Source organism: Notolabrus celidotus, chromosome 4, assembly GCF_009762535.1.
Source record: "Notolabrus celidotus isolate fNotCel1 chromosome 4, fNotCel1.pri, whole genome shotgun sequence".
Lineage (NCBI taxonomy): Eukaryota > Metazoa > Chordata > Actinopteri > Labriformes > Labridae > Notolabrus > Notolabrus celidotus.
The window spans coordinates 9,207,260-9,224,284 of NC_048275.1; the positions used below are offsets into that span (position 1 = coordinate 9,207,260).

At 39.9% G+C, this 17,025-nt stretch overlaps 1 protein-coding gene across 4 annotated transcripts in view; it reads left to right on the plus strand.

Annotated features, from left to right (window-relative positions):
* hmgcll1 (3-hydroxymethyl-3-methylglutaryl-CoA lyase-like 1) overlaps positions 1-11,963 on the plus strand; it is a 22,756-nt gene extending 10,793 nt beyond the window's left edge. For all 4 annotated transcript variants that reach the window (XM_034682744.1, XM_034682745.1, XM_034682746.1 and 1 more), the window contains 4 exons: positions 156-219; positions 735-923; positions 10,556-10,681; positions 11,071-11,963. In XM_034682744.1, coding sequence (XP_034538635.1) covers positions 156-219; positions 735-923; positions 10,556-10,681; positions 11,071-11,175 — 484 coding nt within the window. In that variant the 3' untranslated portion in view covers positions 11,176-11,963. The remainder of the gene's footprint in view (positions 1-155; positions 220-734; positions 924-10,555; positions 10,682-11,070) is intronic.
* The last annotated feature ends 5,062 nt before the right edge of the window (positions 11,964-17,025 follow it).

The window sequence follows — 17,025 nt, forward strand, 5'->3', positions numbered from 1 at the left end:
CAGTCCATCTGGCAACAACCACAGGCGTTGGTGACATAATCCACTGTTCAAAAAGTTGATTCTTACTTCTGCATTGACTTAAATTTAATCCTCCTATCAGGAATACAGAAAAAAAAGTGATACATAGAGACTTTCAAATTCTCTCTCCATTTCAGATATGTCTCTTGTGCTCTTGGATGCCCCCATGAGGGAAACATTGAGCCTTGTAAAGTTGCTCAGGTAAGACAATACATTTTAATTCAGATTACAAAAAACATCACTGAATGGTCCTTTTCAAATGCTAACCTGAGTAACTGGCTTAGAAAACGTAAAGGAAATGATGCTCCTCTAGTCATAAATACACGAGAGACAGGAAATTAACATTTGTGAAGTGGCTGCTACTGTAACTTAACCTCTTCCTCATTACCTGTCACATTGGAGTGCATTTTCTCTTTACCTTTCAAACCCAATAACGCTGATTTAATAAAACTGCAAAAGAGCAGGCTCTTTTTAGTTCAGCAGCATCTGGGATTATCTGGGAGATAGGTGATGCTTTTAGTTTCCTCTAGCATGAATACATTCTGACTTGGGTGCAAAATTGTTGCATAAAGTGTAAGCCAATAAAATCCTTGCCTTGTTTATTATCAGTCCAGTGTCATATGAATCATAAGGCTGAGTTGTGTGTTCAGTTTCAACTAGCTGTAGGATTAATCTTGAAGTTTAAACAATTGAAGAGTTGTCTTTTTTTTTTGTAGGTGGCAAAGAGGTTATATGACATGGGCTGTTATGAGATTTCGCTGGGGGATACCATCGGTGTCGGTACTCCAGGTTCCATGCATAAGATGCTGCAGAGTGTGATGAAGGAGGTGCCCTGCAGCGCTCTGGCGGTCCACTGCCATGACACTTACGGGCAAGCACTGGCCAACATCCTTGTTGCTCTTCAGGTAAGAAGTCATCATTTATTCTGACATAACTGTTGTTATAATTGGAGGTATTAGCATCGATAGCAGGTGAGGTTTGGTGTTCAAGTGGTGTTGTAATAGAAGTAGTGATAAAGAGGGCTTCAATGGGACTTACAAACAAGGCCTTGTTTTGACGTACATGAGAAATTTTACTGCAATATGCTGAAGTGTATCAAATTATCCAACTTTTACCCTGTGTTGCATCAGAGTCAAACATGATTACATTTACCATTTAAAGGCTGAGTTTAAAACAAAACTGGACTCTCACACAAATCTCTATATGCATGTATTTTAAACAGTAAGAATACAACTTCTGGGATGTGTAATATCATTCACATGTGGGCCATTTGTCACATTTGAAACAGTAGAGCCGTCTGTTTTGAGCTTTTCCAGTCACCACAACATAATTCTGAAGGAGAAAAACATCATCAGATTACAGATATGGTGGCTGATGAAATGAATCACTTGGATGAAAAAACAAATCTGTTTGGAATCCTTTTTTGCTCTGTTATAAACATGCAAAAGTACTTAGAAGGCTGCTTTCTTTAAATCATTGAAACATAATTTAAGAAGGTCATATTTTATCTTACATAATCAACTAACTGTAGTCAGCATCACTGTTTGATCTGCTCTGCTGCACATGAATCACCCCCAGTGTTTCAGATAAGCTGATACAGATACTTCTGTGGGAGACCAAACCTCCCAAACAGCATAGGTCAGCCACTACATAAACTGAGTTATAATAATAAATGCAAACAAAAGAAGATAGGAGAGTAAAGATGAAAGAGATAATTAATACAGACACAAAGAAGTGCTCAATCCCAAATGCAGATTTCTAACAATCTAGCCATCTTTCCAAAATGAAATGTGTTAAAAGCATGCTGCCTTACTCTGGGTACGAAACCATTAGGTGCCTGCTACATCTCAGACTTCTTGAAAATGATGGTAATGGCACCAAGACTGCTCAAAAAAGGAGGACTGGCCCGAGAGACGTGTGAATTCTTGAATGAAAGGAGGTGTTGAAAGCTCTCAAATCTGGCACACATCAAACAATTATGTTTGAACATCGAGCAAACTTAGGGGTCAACAAGGAGGGGGTGAACACAGAACAATACTCAGGTCTGTCAGAAGAAAAGGAAGAGATGAGTTTTGATAAACCCTGGAGGAGAGGTGTGACATACACCTCTGAGGAAAAGTCTGACAAAAGCTACCTAATTTTATAAAAGGTGTTGAAACTGCCTGTGCTTTGCTCCACAGAGGTCTGCAAAAGGCCACAGATATTGGCATGGTTTGAAAAAGAGGCCCATTCAGCTCAAAGTTGGAAGTGTAGATTCTCCTCTGCACAACCACAAAGCAGTGATGCATCACCCTTTTGATCTGCCTCCAACGTTAAATTGTTCGACAGCTTTCTTTTCTGCTCTCCCCTGACGAGGATTCTTTGGGCACCTTCCCCTTCTCATGCACATCCTTCTCCCCGCGATGAATATGAACACTGTTGTAGAGAACCGCAGGCCGATTATGGATAAATGCCCAGCCTTTGCATAAATCAATGTTGTTACTCGTGACAACATAAAGAGGAGCAACCAGATGTGAAAGTAAAGTTGAGGTGGGAATCCTTGTTCCAGGATATCTTTCAGCTTCCTTTAGTAACTGCCAACACTGCAGAGATCACAAGTGTTCTCTGAAGGCTTTAAATCATTATTTCTGCTTGGGATAATAATACGCTGGCCTGCTCCTCATCCATCTTTTGAGACAATTTTTTGAGACATACATTATAGTACAGTCAAAGTCAGCATATTTTCTTCATTATTAAGAAAAAGACAATGATTAGTAGAGTTTATTCTCCATCAGAATCAGGGAATAGGGCGTTAAAATCTCAACTTATATTGATTGGACCTGGTCTGCTCAATCACAACCATTCATAATGTGGGACAAGTTTGGTATAGTGATTGACTGCACAGAGGATAAGGGTTGAGGCATTTCCACAAGCCTGGTTAGGATACTTGTTGTTGTTGTTGGCTACTTGGCCAAACATCTTACCACTACATTGCATGTTTTGTTGCTTTAAGGGGTTGTAGCTGTCCGAGTCATTGTGGTCGCCTCTTTGATAAATTCATTTGAAATACGTAGGTAAGAGACTCCAGACTGAATCATATTTGGAAATTCTCAAAATAATGAGTAAGCTTTGCCAAAAAGTCTTTCAATCCAAACAAAATGCAGACAGACGTTTCCTCTGAGACAGAGAAAATTAAAGTTTCTGACAGAAATCATGGTGCTCAGGAATGTAGTGGAGGACAGACAGAACATTTTGTTTGTCTCTTACAGCAGGAGGGTTACAAATAAAATACAATCAGTGAGTGAGAACATGTTACCGCAGGGTTCACAGAGTACTTTAACGTCACAAAACATCCATCGTTCGTCATTACACACGTACACTACCAGTCAAAAGTTTGGACACACCTTCTCATTCAATGGTTTTTATTTATTTTAATTATTTTCAACATTGTAGATTAACACTGAAGACATCTATGAAATAATCTGGTTTTGCCATAATCTGGATTACAACAGTAGTCAAATAGGGCTATCCATTGTGTACTAACCCTACCTCTGAACAACACAACTGATGGTCTCAAACACATTAAGAAGTCAAGTCGTTCTACAAATGAACTCTTGACAAGGCTCATGTTAATTAGAAACCATTCCAGGAGACCACTTCATGAAGCAGACTGAGAGAATACCAAGAGTGTGCAAAGCTGTCATGAAGGAAAAAGGGGGGCTACTTTACAGAATCTAAAATATAAAACATATTCTGGTTTGTTTAACACTTTTTTGTTCATTAAATAATTCCATATATGTTCTTTCATAGTTTGGATGCCTTCAGTATTAATCTACAGTGTTTCAAATAACTAAAATAAAGGAAAACCGTTGAATGAGAAGGTGTTTCCAAACTTTTGACTGGCAGTGTATGTCTTGTAAACGCTGTCATTTCTTGGTCAATTCTGTCCACAGGGATGATGCTCATTCTTCTGTTTCAAGCACCGGTAGGTCTAAGTCTTTAAAAGTAGACCGACAGATGTTTCACTCTGGCTTACTTCAGTGGTATGACCCCACCCCCCCCAAAGAAAGATACCTATTTTTTACGATTCTATGTATATACATGATTTACGTACAGTTCACATGTCTGAAGTAAGCTGAAGTAACAACATCATGTTGCAGATTTGAAACATAAAAAAGCTAACTTTGTCAGGTCTGTCCCTCAAGAGAAACAGGAAACAACTTTTAGTATGGTTGTTTGTTGAACGGAGGTCAGATCGATAATTTTTGATGCATTCCAAGTAATCAGGAAATCAAACAGCTGATGGGCTTTGCAACACGGGGTCGAGCAGAGATAAATAAATTCTCATCACATTACTGCTGATTGGAGCTGAGGTGTCTTTACAGACAGTTGCCTTCTGCCTGCTTTTGCTCTCCACATGGATCGTTTTTCCTGCATACTGTATGTCAAAGCCCGCTGAACTCCCGCTTGGACTACAAACATGTGACAAAGGAAAACCAGAACACCTCCTATGATGAAAATCCAGAATGTAGATAGAGATTAATCTTGGCCGAACAGTCGTATGCACCAAGGGCCCCAAACAGGTTCCCGCCCAGGTTTTTAAAAAGAGCAAATTTGTGTGAAAGCCAGTGTGTTTGTGTGTGTGTGTGTGTGTGTGTGTGTGTCTAAAATAAATCTCTAAAATATTCTCAACAATCCCTTCAAAACAAAAGAACTCCTCAAACAACATTTTTGTCCAAATATTTATGAGACTCCCTGTTAACCTGGATGTGCCCCTCGCTTTATTAATGACAATGTGTCACTTTTGGACATCATGAATGTATCCTCTGTTTAGCGAGCATTCAGAAAGCACAAAACAAATGTATAGGTTACAATGAGACACACAGAAAACCAGGAACCGTCAGTCAACGAGGAAGAGGGGCATTAAGAAACATGATCTAAGCCTCCCCACAAAGCAAGATGATTCACAAACTGCCGCTGAAAAAATCCCAGAATCTTAATGAACATAAGATATTTCCAATGGGGCCTTCCCTCTCAGAGCACAGGTATTGTTAGGAGGAAGAAAAAAATGACAGAGTATTACAGTAATACGCTCTGTTTCTAAGAAGCTCACAAAAATCTAATTAGGTAGTAAACCCCAGTGGAAGAGCTCTCATCTCTGTGCTTTTCTTCACTTTGCCCACAGCGAGTGTTAAAGTGACATAAATCCAGACATAAAACAGAGGTAACACAGATATGGCTGTATCAGTTCTCCGGAGCACATTGTCACTGCAGAAGAGGAAGCTCATTGGGGGCTGGGCGGGTCAGCAGATGTGAGGGGGTCAGCACAAAGACTCACCTATTCAGTGTCTGTTGGACAAAGCAACTGAGAGCTAGGTGGATCGAAAGGGCCCTGGGGGGCTCCTAACTCATCTGTCGCTTGGCTGTTGAACTCTCTGACAATGCTGCGCTTAAAGGCGGGTGGAAAACGATCTTTCATTTGCTCGCTGCTCAGCTTGTGATGAATGGACCTGCAGCTGCAGACGCAACGCTAGAAACTTTGGAAGCACTGGTGGGCAAAAGATAAACACGCTTTTACAGGAGTTTGATGAATTACTGCAGAAATACTGATGCAGGGATATTCATTTGTAGTGCCTCTCATTAATAATTAGTACCTGTTTGTAAGTCCTGAAAACACCTTGATGTTAGTACAGGTAAATTTGTAACTAGTGACTACATGTTGCTGATAGATTATCACACATTCCATATGTCAATTTCCTTCAACTAACTTTGGAAAAAAAGAGGGTCAGATATTTTCCCTTACTGCACACATGTGAAAGCAGGCTCTCAGAGCTTTAAGCAATGAAAAGAAAATCACTTTGAATTTATTTTCTTCCTTGGAAAAAAAAAAGGCTGAAAGTTTTATAATATCAGATACTTTTCAGTAAACTATAATATAAAAAAAACTGATTAACTGTGTCTTTTTGTACGTTTTCAGATGATATAAAGATATTCACTGCACTCCTTTTATCACACTGCTATTCATCTGTTCAATGGGAAATGTGCTACACAATTTGAATGTGTGAAGGATGTTGAAGAATGAATACAGTTCATGTTAACAAAGCTTCAGATACCTCTTACATTTGAATGTCATGAAGAAGGCTAATTAACCAGTTCAATTCATTTCAATTCAATTTGCTTTATTGGCATGAAAAAAGACATGTTGTTGCCAAAGCACATAAGATTTACACACATACATTACATATATATTCATTACATATATATTCATGACATATATATATTACATATTTAATACACATTAATAAACAATGGTGTCACCCATACAGCATCTCTCAATGGCCTCACTTGATGCGGTATGCTCATAAAACCTTTACCTAAAATCAAATATTATGGGATGGTGCGTCCCTCAGGCTGTGACAGGCAGACACATACACCATCTTTCTTTAGTTTTCAGTGGTTTAAATAAATATTAGCTTCACTATTCTTCATTGTTAACTCTATCAGGACATAAAAGCTCAGGAAAGCATTCATTCCTGTTTTTTATTTTACTCCAAATTGATTCTTTTTCCTTGATTCTTTATCCGCACTGCTACTCATCTGAAGCACACTGAATCAAAACAAAAACATCAACCCTAAATGAGAAAAACTTTGAGTTTTCAGATGTGAAAAAGTTTTGGCTGCACGAGAACATTCCTGGTAGTTAAATGTCAGGACACAAAGGCACAGTAAAAACATTTATTGGAAGTAAATTGTGTTTTTGTTTACTTGATGCTCTTAGCTGGATTATACACAGTACTTATCATTTGTGACACTGGAACATTGTTCTGAAGGGAAGCTCAACAAATGTCAGGCTAAAATGTAGAAATATTTTGATGTTAACTTTGAGAGCGCAGGGAGACAGTGAGATTCCTCAGAGGATCATGTTTAGAATGATTCATCGCAGCTGCCCCCGTGGCCACAGAGAATAATAGCAGCCGGGGATATTTAGCCTACCATTTGCTCACCCATAAACAAGATGGGAATGAAAGATTTTATCATAGTTTTTCATTACTGTGTGCCAGAAGTCCACACCACCAACTGGGAGAGAAATGAATTCCCCCAGTGCTGTCAGCCCTGAGTCACCTCTTTTGTTCCTGATAAAGACATTCCTCAGTCTTTGTACCTTTCCTCTTTTTTTTCCAGGAGGTCTGGGGGGGCTTTGTTACAGACCTACTCCTGGCAAGTCACACAATGACAACGTATGTACTTAGATTTCACAGGAAAATTATTTATTCTTACCCGCAAATTTGCTGTATTGTGTACCACTGCAGCTGGGGAATACAGTATAACCTGTTTGTGCTCTCAGTCGAGCTCTCCGGTGACAACAACATCCATCTTCAGGAGTTTGTTTTGTCTGTGTCCACGAGGCTCCTTTCAACCACCATGGCTGTGCTGGGTCAATAAGTTTGTTGTCTTAACAATCAAAGATTTACTGTAAGCGTGTTGGTAGCTTCAATAGAACTTCAGTTAGACATGGTGTTATGATGTTTTTTGATTGGCTTTTGAAACGCAGATATTATGATGAGACTACAATTAAGACTCATTTTCATTTTCAGTATTGTCACACTTCAAAAGTAAAGCTCTGCTTCTAAAGAGAGGGCATGTAATGAAATTTAACAAAAGCATACTCTTTCATATTTTTATAATTCACTGAATATTGATAATAAAAGATCTGCTTTGTTCATTCTAGTAGCAGAATGATAACATTGAATACTAGAGCAATGGGAAATATAAATGATATAAATGAAACATTTAATGTAGTTTGAAATAAAGGAGAACAATCATGTATATGTAATATTTGTTGTAAATTTATACCATCAAGGCTTTGTACTACATCTTATCCTTCTGTCTCCATGTACTTCATTTATGTAGAAGGAACAACACATTTTTAAAAGTTTTAAAATTCACCTGAAGCCTTTTTTAAATTTGCAGCTCAGGCTCAATTAAAATAAGACATGGTAATAAAAGCCAACAGTTACAGAAAAAATGGAAGAATACATTTTAAAAACCTTTACAGAGCACATACAGTGTTTTATTACAATTGCAGACATGACTAAACATCACAAAGAAAAAAGCAAATGTATTTTGAATGCAGCTTTTGACACGTATATTTTTAATTAAAAATATTAAAAAAGGTAGTCCACCTTATAAAAGATCATTTACTATGAATAGACATATGAACAGCTACATCAAGTTTTGTCTGTGTCTATGCCAGTTATTAGTTTTTGCACTATTTCCTGTCATTGATGTAGCATTCTTTAAAGGTTTTCTGAAAGCTCTTTAGGACAGAAAGTATTTTTAATTTGACTTCTCCTTCCACCTTCTTTGAACATAAATTCATAAAATGGACTGCTTCTCATAGTTTTCTGCATTCATGAAACTTAATAATCCATGTAGGAGTCAATATATAAAGTGAATTATATGACCATATAAAGAAGTGAAAATGAAATGTATTTATTCTTTATGTGTTTGTTTTGTCTTCCTCCTCGCTGCCCCTCAGAAATCTGGGCTTCACTTTCCAATGTTCAGATTATTTATGTGCTCCTGGGAAGAGGTTATACATGTGTCAGCAGCAGCTCTGTGACAGTTTCTTTCAGCTTCCTAGTTTATGTAGCTGTGGGTGAAGCATCACTGCTTCATATCCTTCAGTGAATACATGCTCTCTCTCTTTCTCTCTCTGACGCAGTTATACAACCGAAATGGGAGCGTGTCCATCTTTCAGCCTCGTCCACTCAGAGTATAGAATGTCAACAAGCTTATCCCGAATCATGCAAGGTTGAAAATGCAGCGTGTCTTTACGCAGGAATGTATTGTTTTTACACGGCCACAGCTCTCTGAATATGTCTTTTTTAACACAGAGCACATCTGGTTTCTGGACAGTGTGATCCTAACTGAGCATTGGCAAGCTGGAGCTGCTGACCACCAATTCCTGCACGATTAGTGTCCAGAGGATCAGCGCACGCCGCTGAAGGCTCTGTTTTGTTCCTCACGGAAACAGTACGCCGAAGACCCCCAGCCTTACACGGTTAGCAGCTGAAAGTGAGAGGATTGGCATGGTAGATTACAACTCTGTGTTTATACTACAAAAAAAATCCTGCCTAGTACAATATCCTGCTCTGGCTTAAACCAAGGTCTGGAAATCTCGTGCAGTGCACACACCGGAGTAGATCTCCTCCTCCCTCTTACCCCACCTCCTCCTCTTCCTCTGCCAACACAAACAGCAATTACGGCTGGCTCAGACGGCAGCTGAAAGAAGTAGGTTCTTGTCTGGAGGAAAAGCAACCAATTAGCAGCATTGTTCGAGAAAAGGCAACAGAGATTCTTTTAATTTAGCTGACTTGGTTCTGCTCCACGGGGGTGGAAGACCTTCATGACCCAATGTCACTGAGAGGATCACCGTGTTAATTCTGCCTCACTGTGGGATCCTCTGACATCTGGCTCTGCCACTGAAGCTGGAAAACATCTTTAATATTCTCATGGCGATCCCAGGGACATGTGGAAAACATCCTGAGACCTTCGTCCATAATGACTGAAAAACTGAAGGCCTGGCTTTATCTTTCAAGTTTTTACTCGCAGTCAAGTTACACTCTTCCGTGAAAAGAGGTGCAGCTTTGTCTCTTTATGGAAGACATGCGTTCAATGTTTTTTTAATGTGAATCAGTGAAAAGGAACTTCTTCTTTCAGCGTGAAAAAGCAGTGAACTTATATTTCCAAAGCAGCATTTTAAGATGTTTGGGAAGCTGCCAAACAAAATCATTGATGTTCAGACAGAAAAACCTCAAAACACATCATTTATTTCCATGTGGAAGCCAGACTCTTGCAATTGTAAGCATTAAAGAAATAATGGAAAAAATGCCTATCAAAATAAAACAATTATGTTGATTGTAAGCAGCCGATGAACCCTGCTAAAAAAGTAACAAAGGAAGCAAAACTTACAGCAGATGTAAATTTTCTTAAAGCTTTGTTACACAAAGACCAACTGAGCACGGGAACATTTTGAGCCAAGGTCATCAGTGAGATAATTTACAATATTAATGATTTATAGTAACTGAAAATTACTCCGATTATGTGACAATTCCTTTACTGTTGGAGCGCTGTAAGAGAACACCTCGCAGCTTAGGAAAAAATGTATTCTCAATGTGGCAAGAAAGTGAATCCCCATGGTTTAAGGGCAGAGTAGTGCTGTAAAAACATGAGTAACCTGCAGAATCAGAAACACATGAAACCTCCTGTTCAGCATTTATTATATTCCTCTCGTATGAACAAGGCCGTGATTATGTGGTGCTGGTGGTTTAAGCTGACAAAGAGGATGACTAAGCCAAATTACGGGACATTCTGTGCCCACTCATCTTCAGGACATAAGCCCACAGTTCGCCTCAGCAGCTGTAAAACACGACCGCAGCGCTGGCAAGAGTGTGCAGGACGATCTGACAGGACAAGGATCTTTATTTCCTGGGTTATACCTGAGGTGAAGCCTGTGTGGAGGCCCCTTGAATGTCTCTGTTGTGTGTCCTTGCAGATGGGGGTCTGTGTGGTGGATTCTGCAGTAGCTGGTCTGGGAGGTTGCCCGTACGCTCAGGGTTCATCTGGCAACGTTTCAACAGAGGATGTTCTCTACATGCTCCATGGCATGGGCATTGAGACTGTAAGTGTGTATCTGACAGACCAGCTGTATTTCATGTCTCCATAATCCCAACAAATCATCCAAACTCACACAATCCCTCAGAGCTCATTTACATAAACAGACCGCTCTGCAAACATTCGCCTCTGTAAATGTTTATTTTATAGTATCAGTGGTTTTACACAACTTACAAGTTACAAGCCCACAGTGCTGCACTGCTGTCTCAGGAACTATTTATTTAACAATCCCTACCCCTGCTGGAGGAATGCAGTTACTACAGTTAGGTTTTCTATCACCTGTTGCACACATCCATTTCAATCTCACCTTGAAGCTACTTTACCCTGTGCTTTATGCAGGAACAATAACCTTATGCATAACTAATGCTGCTGTATCTATTCTGTATTTTTGTGCAGGGCGTGAACCTTCCTAAAGTAATTGAGGCCGGTGACTTCATCTGCAAAGCTTTACGTCGCAAGACAAACTCCAAAGTGACCCAGGCATCGAGCAGAGCACTGTGACGTGTTCCTGTACAGAAATATGTTTCAGTATTTGACTCTTTTCCCTTTTAAGTGCTTCCCCTGTTGTTGCTGCATTCAGAATTGTTGCCTATGCTGCTGTATTTGAGGTTTTTCTTCCAAATAGTTTTAAGAATCCCCAAAAGATTCAGCCTTGTTTTGTGTTAAACCCAGCTTCACATTCATTTATTCATTTCTTGAATCTGTGAGGAGTGGAAGGACAATCAGATCATCGGGTTTTTTGTGAGGTACTTTTTTAGGCTTATCTTTTTGGTGTATGTGATTAGACATTAGAAAAGTAAGCTACTAACAAGAAAGTTTGGATAAAGGTCTGAATGACTTGATGACTTTTGCATCTAAACGAAGTGTAGGTTAGTGTTTTCTGTTTCTTTTCATAGCTCAGTGGCCTGTTAGTAAAATAATACCTAAGTCTGCTCTGGCTACTTTCTAAACTCTGATGTTGTTCATGTTTCTTGATGAAGAGAGAATCTCAGCTTGCACTTTACTTTCTAAAGACCTTTCCAGCTTTTACACCAGCTCTGATCCTGTGTGGACAACAATCGATGTTCAAGATAACGATTTAACATTTTGGCAAGTTTTGATCTCAGGTTTGCCAAAGATGTTTTAAGAAGTGCCCATTGATCGTATTGCCATTAAAAAATGTTTGCTGTGTTGTAAGCTACCGTTTTAGAGAACCGTCTTTGTAAGTGTAGTCCAGTGTTGTGTGTATCCTGTCTGATCATATTGTACTTTTCTGTCTGTAACATGTAATAAAACGGAAACAAATCAAATGGACTCTTTATGAATTTAATTGAGAGTTGTTCAAAAGTGAGATGAAAAAGGGAAATACAGTTATGTTTTATTAAAGAGGAAATCAGTTATTAGAAAGTGATCATGTCATGTTTGCGAATAGGGAAATATATCCACAGAAAAAGCTGAGGTTGCAGTTGGTTTTCTCTCAGTTAATTGTAATTGCCATCATTATATCCTCATAATAAATCAGTCTAATAAGAATGACTCGGTGAAAGCCAGCTGGACTCTGGGAAAGAAAGGAACTTGACTCCAGTGTTTAGAGAATTCAGGGACACTTGCAATTACATTTGCATAAATGTATTAGAATATGATAATTTCATACCCACAGTGCTCTACCTTTATCTTGTATGCAAATAATTCTCCATCCGACAATTAGACTTTCAAGTGACATCCCAGTGGCTGATTACTCTGTTATAATGAACAAAATGATGTGCAGTGTTTCTTTATCAAAGTGTATTTTCTTTCTGCAGAAAAGTTGAGGCACTTTTATCTGCATCTCCTTTAAAGACTGGGGTTTTGCTTTGAAACAATATTTCCACAGAAGACTTTTGATTCAGACTTATGAAGATGGGGATTCTTTTTCATCTCAAGATCATAAATGATTGAAGATGTGTTGGCTGAAGTTCATAAAAAGTAGGGTTTGAATAAACCAACTCAGTGTTGGTGGAATGATTTGTGTATCTTTGATCTCACAGTGTAACCTGACCTTTCTGCCTTCCTGCACACCTGCTCCCACACATGCATACTAACTTATCCTCATTTATTTATGGCAGATAGATTATTGCAGTCCTGCCTTAGCTTTCCAACAGTCTGACAACAAGAGAGTAGAAGCACTGCTGGGTCCTTCTGTCAATCAAATAAGCACATCTGCCACAGCTGTTTAAACAAAGGGAGATGAGCCCCAGCTGTGGACAAGAGGATTTAATTGAGCCACAAGACAAAACCAAACATCTTACTTAACAAAGTTTAAAGTAAAAAATGTCAATGACAGGGTTCATTTTTTAAGTAGATAGAAAAATCACTTTGTATAAAACACTCCATATGTTTGGACAAATCAGGAAGAAACAAGAGTTATTATGGTCACTTTCATATCCCACACTGATTCAACTCATCTCTCAGCTCATCTTTATTTATTTTGCACCTTTCATACATTCAAGCATGCAGCCCAAAGTGCTAACCAAAAGAACAGAGAGACTGAAAATAGCAGCAATAGGTGAAATGATAGAAGCATAAAACAAGATATGGGAAAGTAATATGAAATACTTATCTTACATAATAAAATCAGGCTGCACGGTGGTGCAGTGGGTAGCGCTGTTGCCTCACAGCAAGAAGATTAATGGGTTGAATCCCCGGTCAGGCAGGTGCCTTTCTGGGTGGAGTTTGCATGTTCTACCAGTGCATGCGTGAGTTCTCCTGTGGTACTCGGGCCTCCTCCCACAGTCCAAAAACATGCTCTCCAGGTTATTGGTCACTCTAAATTGCCCATATGTAAGTGTGTGCGTGAATGGTTGTCTGTCTCTCTGTGTTTGCCCTGTGATGGGTTGGTGACCTGTCCAGGGTGTACCCTGCCTTCCGCCTGAAGTCAGCTGGGATAGGCTCCAGCCCCCTGTGACACCAAAGAGGGATAAGCGGTCAAGATAATGGATGGATAATAAAATCAATAAGATCAGATAAATACAATTAATGCAGTCCAGGGCTAAAAAGAAATTAGTCCAAGTTAAAAGCAAGATTACAAAAGTAAGTCTTTAGTTTACTTTTAAAAAACACCCAGAGAGTTCACTGTTTTAATGTCCAGAGGCAGAGAGTTCCACAGTTTAGGTGCATGATAACAGAAAGCTCTCTGGCTGGTACCTATGAGGGACATTTCAAAGGGAAGCATTCGATGATGATGATGGGTAAGTGTTATAAAAGCCTAGTCTTAATTTGATTGATAACTTTATATTAGTTAATGTTTTATATGAAAGTTGTTGTAAACACAGCTGTGTTGATTTAAGGTGATGGCAATGTCATTTCACCTTATGAAAGTGAATTTGAATAATCAGATAGTAGTTCATTTTTAACATGTCCATGTGTTGTCAGTATGCAGAGGAGTGGGACAAAATTATGGACTTCAGGTGGGGGGGTTCTAAAAGTTATCCCAAAAGGAATAACCACTAACATCTCAGGTGATGAAACAGGAAAGAGAAAAAAGACAATAATATAGAGCAAGAAACAACCAAAACAAAACTGGGGCAAGGCAAAGAAAACCACCCCTACAGCAGCTGACCAGAAAGCAAGCTCTCAGGAGACCCTGGAAAAACTCCTTTAGGGAACACAACGACGGTCCAAGGGGCTTTAAGGGTGAACAGAAAACGCTTGGGTGAAAAATAGGCCCAGCGAATACTAACTACAGTACTATAGAAACTAGAAACTGCTTTCAAACCTGCAGAACAGATCTTTCTATAGTTTATTCAGAGACACTTTGATACACACAGAGGACACCTCTCACTATCTCTGAAGGTGAGAAAATGAGTCAGCACAGAGCACTGAAACTCACAGGTATATATAAGCTACTCACACCTGGTCTCAATCAGGACCAATCAGCCACACGCCCACACACACCTGGCTCTGCTCTGGGATGATTCCCCAACCAAATTCAAACAGTAGCCTAACTGAGTGCCCCTCATATGTGTATTCAGATTTTGATACACTGAGAGAGAAAACTCCAACCTGTGTGTGTCGAGAAGTCAGAGGAAACCCTGAAAGTCTAAACCATGGTTGTATCTTTTATCTGTTCCATTTTGGGACTTAACACCACATTTATTTCTGCCTCCCAGCCAAAAGGCCAACAAGTTTAAGTGGGAACACAGCCTGCCTTTGTGTAGCCGGGGCAGCCATCAGACCAAACTGAGTGAAGCAGGGTCATTTTGAGGCTGGATGTCACACAGGCTTTCATGTGAGTCCTGCAGGCACTTACGCACACCTTATTTTTATTTTACAGAGAAAGCTACAAACAATAACCTAACCTCTCAAAACCTGCTCCTGTGGGGAGAAAATTGCAAGGTACACCAGCTAAGATCTCGGCACCTCTGAGTCCCTCCAGAGCGAATCTGGTGTAAGAGGAAGCACAAAGCTCTGAATGACCTTGAGGGTTACAAGAAATCCCAAGAGATGAGTGAAAGATACAGAGATAAGAGGTTAGAAAGAAAATTGTTCATTGATTAGGTTTTAGAGCACTTACTGTGTGAACACAGTGTGCACAAAAAGAATAATGGTGAAAATCCTCAAAGAGGGAGTCAAGAGCATTCAAAGAGGCAAACCGTCACCTTACATCCTCCTCTTCTTCTCCCATTCACATCCCACATTTGCACAGCAGGAATTTTCTGGCTTGAAGCGAGTGGGGGAACGGGGCTCATGTGTGGACATAGAAGAGTTTGCATGTGGCTGTGTGTTTACTTACAGTCATGTGTGTGTGGGTTTCCTCCTACAGTCCAGACATGTTGGTCAGATGAAAGATTGAGTCCTAACAGCCTGTAACTGTGGAGCCTGTCCGCTTCACTTCCCCGCTCCTAAATATTATTGCTTCATCGGCATAAATATACAAAAAGTATTACAATTTTCATTTTTTTGTACAGATAAAATACACCACATGCTGACATTGAAGACTATGATTGCTGCAGTGCCCACTCCTGATTCTGTACCTCCTTTCTTTTATTACTTTTCTGGCTGGCACTCATCCAAATGGAGCCCCAAAGTCCCAAAAGATGTTTTATCTTCCATGCACAGATGATTATCTTGTAATATGTGAGCACAAGATAAAATACTCTTATCTCTCTTGGCTTCAGGGACTCAAAAGACACTCCTACATTACCAGGGAGTCTGTTAGAAGTGTTATGTAAGATGTTTCAGATAGGAAAGATGATTGTTAATGCTTCACTGATGACACCCAGATTTATCTATGTATCGCCTAAGCCTAATAAGTGCTGAAAACCAGCAAGTTTAATAAGTCACATGCAAACATTTAGATCAGGAATGAAGTTTTTTAAATGACATAAGTCAGGCTTCAGGGCTGCACGGTGGTGCAGTGGGTAGCACTGTTGCCTCACAACTAGAAGGTTCCTGGTTCGAATCCCTGGCCGGGTGGGTGCCTTTCTGTGTGGAGTTTGCATGTTCTCCCTGTGCATGCGTGGGTTCTCTCTGGGTACTCCGGCTTCCTCCCACAGTCCAAAAGGTTAATTGGTCACTCTAAATTGCCCATAGGTGCGAGTGTGTGTGTGAATGGTTGTCTGTCTCTCTGTGTTAGCCCTGTGATAGGTTGGCGACCTGTCCAGGGTGTACCCTGCCTTCCGCCCGAAGCCAGCTGGGATAGGCTCCAGCCCCCCGTGACCCCTAACGGGATAAGCGGTCAAGATAATGGATGGAAGTCAGGTTTCATCAGGCTCAGGATTCCCCGAGTCTTACCCCTGTGTCTGCACATTCATGAAGCACAGTTAATTCAACATTTTGGTATTCCACCTCTGCCTGAAAAGTGTCTCCCAGGTAAAATGGGAACATTTTACTCACATGCCTGCCTGCACTGGCTCCACCGGTTACAGAAGTTAAAGTCCTGCTGTTTGTCTGCTGAGCGTTAAATTGTCTTTCCTTCTTTCATTACTGAACTCATGTCCCCATAACACACAGTCACGGACCGGTGATCCTCTCACATCATCAAGGAATAAGAGCCATGGTAACAGGACTGCCTGCCTCTCAGCAGAGGTGTTCTCTTCATCCCTCATCTTACTTCAAGCTGCAGGTTTTTGTGCCACCTAAGAAACAGCCTTGAATAATTTTCTGTATCTGATCATGTACATTTTGATCTTCTGTTCACATGTTATTAGTCCTCTAGAGTCCTCAAAGCATGTTAGACCAACCCTTAAGCACAACTGTCTCAGTCAATTCTGCTCTATGTTAAAGGATCAACTGCAGGCTTGTCCCTTGAAAGTGCTTTTTCTCCAGGGATCAAAATAACTGATTTCAGCCTCCAAGGATCCAAAATGAAGTTTATTTTAAGATACACTCGAC